Source organism: Seriola lalandi, unplaced genomic scaffold (genome assembly GCF_002814215.2).
Source record: "Seriola lalandi dorsalis isolate HSWRI2012SDOR001 ecotype SW California unplaced genomic scaffold, Sedor1 jcf7180002005145, whole genome shotgun sequence".
NCBI classification, from domain to species: Eukaryota; Metazoa; Chordata; class Actinopteri; order Carangiformes; family Carangidae; genus Seriola; species Seriola lalandi.
In genome coordinates this window covers 1-1,400 of record NW_019475799.1, presented here as the reverse complement: position 1 = coordinate 1,400, position 1,400 = coordinate 1, and the positions used below count along the sequence as shown (strand labels likewise).

Sequence of the window (1,400 nt, the reverse complement as noted above, 5' to 3'; positions counted from 1 at the left end):
TGAGAAGAAGGTATGTTTGAGACTGAGGTGGTGATTTTACCAGAGATTTTTTTTTTTTTTTTTTTTTTTCCTTTGGCCCCAATCCAAAATATTTGTGTATATGTGCCCCAATCTTATATTTATAATTCCACTGTTATCTTCACATTCGGTGTAGTAAAATCCAATCCAATTGAGATGAGTTTGTCTGACAGCAGCACTTTGGAGACAAAGGAGTTTTTTTTGTAATTAACTCAGAACAGTGTGGCTGTCAGGATGAATATATTTGTCAAAATTGCTTTTACTTGCTTGTTTGTGCTGCTCAGCAGTTTGCTCACTTAAGAAACCCTCTTTTATGGTGGAGGTTCAACTGCTCTATCAGGGCACATATGAGTGTTTTGATAACCTGTGTGCCCTCATGGAATAGGTCACGCCAGCCAAAAGTTTCAAAATGTATTAGGCTTATTAGAGCTGATACCATCAAATAGAAAATATGTTGATGGGTGTTTTACAGATTTTGAAGATATAATTGGGACGTTCTTTGCTTTTGTTTAACTCTCTCCACTTTTTCTCAATATCCTCAGGTGGAGGAGTCTCTCAATGACATGGATTTCCAGCTCTTCTTGGATTTATATTTCACAGATGGTGATTACACGTAGGTGTTGCAATATTTAACTGCATGTACTTGTGGTAGTGTTTGTGAATTTGATATTTTCATCTCTGATGCAAATGCGACACTAATAGGGTCTTCTGTGTCTTCCTTATTTAATTTCCACAGGCCAGATGATCCGAGCTCTTTACAGAATATCAGTGGCCGCACACTTCGTTTGCACTTTAGCCTTCAGCGAGGCATCCACCAACACATCAATGTCATGTTTGACTACTTCCACCTTTCTGTCATCTCTGTAGCCATCCATGCCTCCCTAGTGGCACTTCATCAGCCCCTTATCAGGTCAGACTGCCACCTAACCCAAGAAAACATGTGGACACTCACAGAAGAGGGCCATTGCTTTGCACTCCTGTATAGTTATATATTCATGCACAGCTGTTGGAGCACTTACATAAATGTCCATCCTGTCATTTACTATTCCTGTTTGCAGTAAATTCCAACACAAACCTTTACAAATTCAACATTGCAGTCGAACAGTGAATAAGAAGTAGAGGAAACCTGTCCAAAAATGTCGCTGTAAATTCTTGCAGTGATGAGCTGAGTTTGATTTCACTCCATGTGTTTACCTAGTTTTCCTCGACCAGTGAAAACCACATGGCTTAACCGCAACGCTCCAGCACAGAGCAAAGACTCAGTCATCCCACCTCTGGAGAACGTGGTGTTCGGCAGCACTTATGTCAAGCAAGTATCACCAGATGTAAGTGAAGCCCCTTTATAGACAAGATCATGTCTTTGGCAATCTTTTTTTTTTTTT

General features: G+C 39.9%; 1 protein-coding gene across 1 annotated transcript; it reads left to right on the top strand.

The window, feature by feature from the left end:
• Window positions 1–560: 560 nt before the first annotated feature.
• On the top strand, window positions 561–1,343 carry LOC111669758 (protein FAM135A-like; the record flags this gene model as incomplete). The annotated part of the gene is made up of 3 exons (XM_023426215.1): window positions 561–631; window positions 755–928; window positions 1,217–1,343. Coding segments are annotated over 3 exons (372 nt in total), but the record flags the coding sequence as incomplete, so codon positions are not given.
• Between the last annotated feature and the right edge of the window lie 57 nt (window positions 1,344–1,400).